Raw genomic sequence first — 6,000 nt, forward strand, 5'->3', positions numbered from 1 at the left:
CGCACACACACACCCTGGTTGCCCCAGTATCCTACCTCCATATCTGTCCCAGCTGCAGGATGTGTATGAGGGCCTGGCTGAAGCAGAGGCAGAGCGAGTAAGAGGCCGACCTCCTGGCCCGGCCCGGCCCGGCCTGGCTGGGCCCGGCTCCTGACTCGGTGGTGCTGTTGAATTAGAATGTATTAGTTTATAATGTCGTGGACACAGTCCCCCCATTCATAAACTGTCACTGTGACAGTAACAGTAAAGGGGGCAGCTTTAGCCTACATGGCTAATTTACAGCTGTTGTCAAAAGGCAAAAGGCAACCTAAAATGGATTAGTTAAACGTCTATAAAATACTATAGCAGACAACAGAGAAAATGCAAAAAAAATATCACATATCTCACACAGACACACATACACACACACACACACACACGCACGCACGCACGCGCACACACACACGCACACGCGCACACACACACACACACACACACACCATTCATTCATACATAGCCTACATACTGTACATACATATACATGCATGCACATACATACATAGTACATACATACATGCATGCATGCATATACACACACATACATACATACATACATACATACATACATACATACATACATACATACATAGATACATCAAGTCAAGTCAAGTCAAGTCAAATTTTATTTATATAGCACCTTTCATACACAAAGGCAATTCAAGGTGCTTTACATACATACTCTACATACATGCTCGTACGTGCTCTACATACATACATACATACATACAAACATGCATACATACATACATACATACATACATACATACATGCATATACATACACATACACATACACAGACACAGACACACACACAGTCTCACACACAGTCTCACACACACACAGTCATACACACACACACACACACACACACACACACACACACACACACACACACACACACACACACAGGCAGATAAGACCTAGATGGACAACATCAAGGCTCGTTTCTTAAGATATAATACTAATAGACAGGAGGAGGACATACTGGTTGGTGCTGTCCCTGCTGGCGGTGTGTCTCTGCGGGGTGGCCGGCGGCCCCTCGCCGCTCAGCAGCGTGTTGCCGTCCGTGCTGCAGCATGTGTCGGCCGGGCCCGGGCCGTCAGGCTCGCTGCTCAGGCTGAAGTCATGGACGAACCAGCGGAAGCTGAAGAGCTGCACGGAGAAGGAGCCCAGCACCACAAAGAACAGCGTCAGGCCGAACCACCAGTATTCCCGGCGGAGGTAGTAGTCCGCCGACAGCCACACGTCGGTGCCCACGTCTGCTACGTACACGGCCACCGCGGCCACTATCCACAGGCCGTCCCACAGCGTGTAGCTCTGCTGCTCCCTGTCTCTGCCCAGGCGGCACGGCAGAGCGCCGGAGCCGCAGCAGCGCACCGAACCCCCGTTGGCCAAGTCCCCGGCCTCCCCGGCGCCCTGCGCGGCCCCAAGCCCCTGCACCGAGCCACCCAGCTCCGAGTTCTGCAGCGGCGTGAAGGCCACGTCGCTCTTCTTCATCTTCAGCACCCCGTCCGACTTAGCCGCCATTGTTGTCAGCTGTAATATCAATGTGTTATTCCTCCTCTAGCCTCCCTCCTCTCCTCCTTTCCCCTCTCCTCTCCTCTTCTCTCCTTTCTCCTCTCTCCTCGCCTCCCCGCTACCCCTGCCTCCTCTCTCCAAGCGTCGACACCCCTCTGCGCCTCTCTCCTCCTCCTCCTCTCTGGGCAGGGCTAGCTCCTCTGTAGCGCCGCCTGCTCATAACACAACATGAAGGCAGAGCAGCAGGCAGGTTAAAGCGCTGCTGGCTGCGCTGTGTTTTGGTCCGGAACTCTTGTCTGTGATGAGGCAGCTCGCTCGGTTGATGCTCCGCTGGCCTGGCTACATCCAGCCGACAGGAAGCTGTTTCTGCTCTCTCCTCTACCGCGGGGCGCCGGTTTGTGTCTTCCACCTGCCCGAGTGCAGCCCTGCCGGAGCCGCTGTGCTCTGGATCCCGCTTGGGTGAAGCCCGAGGCTGCAAACGTGGATGGAAATAAGGCGAGAAAGAAAAGGAGGCAGGCTGCAGCCATCTGCCTCTCCCATGGCACAGACAACTGAAAAGCATGACATCATCTCTCTCTCTCTCGCTCTCTCTCTCTCTCTCTCTCTCTCTCTCTCTCTCTCTCTCTCTCTCTCTCTCTCACACACACACACACACACACACACACACACACACACACACACACACACACACACACACACACACGTCTATTACTGAGCCATGTTACAGTCCAGAGTCAAAACTACCCTTCATAATAAAAACAAAACAAAGGATTGACCTCAAAATAGCCCTGTCACCGTGCAGTCTTTCCTGTAGCCTAATTCGGGCTAGAAATAACCCGAGCTAAAGTCCTGTAGCCCGGCTTCATGTGTGGCTGGTGAGTGAGTGTTTCAGCACCTTGGACAGTTCCTCTGCTCAGCTTCTGGACTGATCTGAACAGCTTTCTAACACTTCATACTGTACCAAAACATGAACAATGTCCGCCAAGAAACAGATACATGTACTCAACATTACCCCCCCCCCCCCCCCCATTATATGTCACTTTTAATTTGCACTTTGTGATTCATATTTTTTTTCCTGTTTGCTCCATCTTCTGCTATAGACCCTTTTCACGGGGGCCATGTTGTGTCGAAAAGGCAGGGTAAACACAGGTGCAAGCAAAACACTAATGAGGGTTTCCAAATTCCAATCATGGAAGTTGGAAACCCTCATTAGTGTTTTGCTTGCACCTGTGTTTACCCTGCCTTTTCGACACAAAATGGCCACCGTGAGAAGGGTCTATTGTGACCACTGCGCTGCACAAAGACAAATTCCTCGTTTGTAATATGATTGCTGGCTGTTAAAATGAATCTTGAATCTTGATGAACAATTTCAAGAGCATATTAAAAAAGTGCAATGAACACAGCTCTACAAAACAGTAATTCCTTAAAATAACCTTACATTTTCATTCACTTCATTAATTCACCCCCATTCATGCAGAATTATCTTAAAGGGATACACCACTGTTTTGGAAGTTTAGCTCATTTGCCACATCCCCCCCACATAACCAAGATACACCATGCCTTACCGGCACTGTCCTCTCAGTTTACAGTGAGCTACAGTCGTGAAGTTAGTAAGTATCGCCATAGAATGGAGGCTAAGCTGTTAAAAATCTGCCAAAACACACATCTCACGGCACCAAAATACATGTTGTGCTTTGGGTACTCACCACACGATGAAATGTTAATCCAAAATGCACATAATCTGTCTTTTTGGAATTAAAAGAGGTCGGTGGCCATGTTTGGAAAGTAGTGCCGGCTACCTCTTTCCTTCCAAAAAGACCAATTATGTGCATTTTGGATTCATATTTCATCGTGTTGTGAGTACCCGAAGCCCAACAGTTTACAATGGTTACTAGTTATCTGGCACATTTGACCACAAATTAGACTATGGTGGCTTAGGTAATTAATGTGAAATACTGGTGTAATGTGTAGAGTGGCAGGAACATAGAGAGGGACAACTTCTCTCTTTGACCTCACCAACTGGTGGATCATTTATTTCCACAAAACAAAAACATTAGAGTAGTGGCAAAGCTTCAACTATCTGACCCTCAACCAAGGGGCAACCTCCAGGTCTGAGAAGTGAAGACAATGTACAAGTGCTTTTAATGCTGCTTTCTTTCTAATCCCCAGCTGGGGGCAACTTCACTGGCTCCAAAAATAAGTCTGATTGTACAGTACAGAGGGTTAGGGTTAGGGTTTGATTGTACAGTACAGAGGGTTAGGGTTAGGGTTTGATTGTACAGTACAGAGGGTTAGGGTTAGGGTTTGATTGTACAGTACAGAGGGTTAGGGTTAGGGTTTGGTCTATGAGAAATTGACCCTAATTCTCACTTGATTTATTACCTCAGTAAACACTTTCCTTGAGTTTAGGGTGTCACTCACCAGTTTCAAGTATTCAATGGCCACATGACCATAGCCTACAAATGCTGACAAAATAATTAAAAAAAATCATGTTAATACTAAAAGGCAATTTTAATGATTAAAATTGTAATCTAGAGATAAATATGACCATAATTGTGTTAATTTAAACCAGGGGTTCTCAAAGTTTTGATGGCTGAAGGCCAATTTAGGGAACAGTAATGACTAGATAACAATGATCATGTTAAAAATTGACATTTTTTTCAATCGAGTTTGGTGTACATACAAACGTTACTGACTTCTCTGCAAAAACTTTTTGAGTTAGTTACTGCACTTACTTACCAGGTAGTTTTACTGTACTTTTAATTATTCAAAACAACTGGGATGGATAACCCGCTGAATGGGGTCCAGTAAACAAGGACGGTAGCAAAAGCAGCAAGCAGCCTCTCGTTCGCCACCTCTGGGGCTTCAGTTGCGGGCGGCTGGGTCCTGGGAAAACCACGGGCAGAGGGAAAACATCTACTCTGTGATCTACTCTGTCACACACAGGCAGCACTTTGCACAACGTGACAACGTGCACAAGTTAACGACAGGCTTTTGTGGTGCCGCAAATGCTCTGTTATTGAGTTTCTTGCCAGTATTATTATTTTACTTTGTGGCCAAAATCGGGGATATTTTCGGGGACAGCTCCAGCCGGGGACAGAGCACCAAAATCGGGGACTGTCCCCGAAAATCGGGGACGTCTGGTCACCCTACAATAGATCTATAATGTGAAGAGCCTGTCCAGCCAATGACGGCTTGAGACTGGCTGCCACAGCTGTCAATCATCCATTTTTATCCATTTTTATATGTCAAATAACTACATCAGAAAAATGTCCACTTGCACAGGCATTAGCATGATAATGACTATCTAAAATGATACAAATCACCTTTGGAAAAAAAGTATCTGACGTTTACTGTGAATATTTCGGTTGTCATTTTCCCATCCACTAACATGGGGAGGCGGGCCTTGTGACCTATACTGGATTCAGCCACCATGGCGGCGATCTGACATGCAGCGGCTTCACTAAACGGGACCTCAAGTGGCGTCCATCTTTATTTATGTCGATGGTTCAAACAGGCAACAAAAATTTGTCGCAGCTAAAACGTAATAATAATATTATTATTATTATTAATGATTATTATTATTAATAATAATAATAATAATAATAATAATAATAATAATAATAATAATAACAACATTGCACATTGTGCCCTGTACCCGATAAAAACATACCTTCCAACTGCAGGTCCGTGGGATGCACTCAAGCCAATGAAAGACGCAGCCAATATCATGTGAGAGGACTCCACACCTCCAATGTCAGTCAGCTGCTTCAGGACACAGAACCAGAACCGGTGCTGCTGACACACCTATGGTCCAAGACAGCAAACTGCCCAGATCTGCCAAAGACATAGATGTTGCCTGTTTCCAGGGGCACTATTGCCGCCACGGCAGTAAGTGTAAGTGCTTTTCTTTGGCTGCTAGTTCAGTGAGTTTTGGTCATAGAGTGATCAGACTAACAATACCATTGGAATCTGTGGATTATCAGCTTTCATTTGACATTGTGTTGGACTCTTGTGCACTGTGGCAATGTAACAAAGTAATAATACTTAAGTATTTTTTTTCTGGCTATATGCACTTTACTTGAGTATTTATGTTTCTGTCAACTTTAAGTATTTGATTGGCCTACTCTTTAATAATACTTTTTTTTTGTATTATATTTGTATGTTCAACTGTCATATCTTCACATATTTGCTGATGTATGCCACAGACACAGTCTTCAGTTTATTAACTGCACAACATGAGGGACAGTCGCGGTTTCTCAATGGGGTTCCTTCCTCGGCAGGATGGGTGTCCTTCCTAGTCTAGTCAGCAAGGAAGAACTCTTGCCTGCATGCCCTCTGTACCCATCCTGCTGAGGAAGGAAGCGTAACATTGAGAAACAGCTACTGTCATGTTGGCTACTGACTGACTGACTGACTGACTCTCTCTCTCTCTCTCTCTCT

General features: G+C 46.0%; 1 protein-coding gene across 2 annotated transcripts in view; it reads right to left on the bottom strand.

Moving 5' to 3' along the window:
• Positions 1 to 1,566, bottom strand: part of xkr4 (XK related 4) — a gene marked incomplete at both ends in the record, with an annotated part of 73,351 nt that extends 71,785 nt beyond the window's left edge. Inside the window, 2 exons of one of the 2 annotated variants that reach the window (XM_083653504.1) lie at positions 36 to 113; positions 1,076 to 1,566. In XM_083653504.1, the coding sequence (XP_083509630.1) occupies positions 36 to 113; positions 1,076 to 1,566 (569 nt within the window). Of the gene's footprint in view, positions 1 to 35; positions 165 to 1,024 lie in introns of both variants that reach the window. The other variant, XM_083653503.1, reaches the window with a different exon arrangement.
• Positions 1,567 to 6,000: the final 4,434 nt, after the last annotated feature.

This window comes from Poromitra crassiceps (assembly GCF_964638095.1).
Source record: "Poromitra crassiceps genome assembly, chromosome: 17".
Lineage (NCBI taxonomy): Eukaryota > Metazoa > Chordata > Actinopteri > Beryciformes > Melamphaidae > Poromitra > Poromitra crassiceps.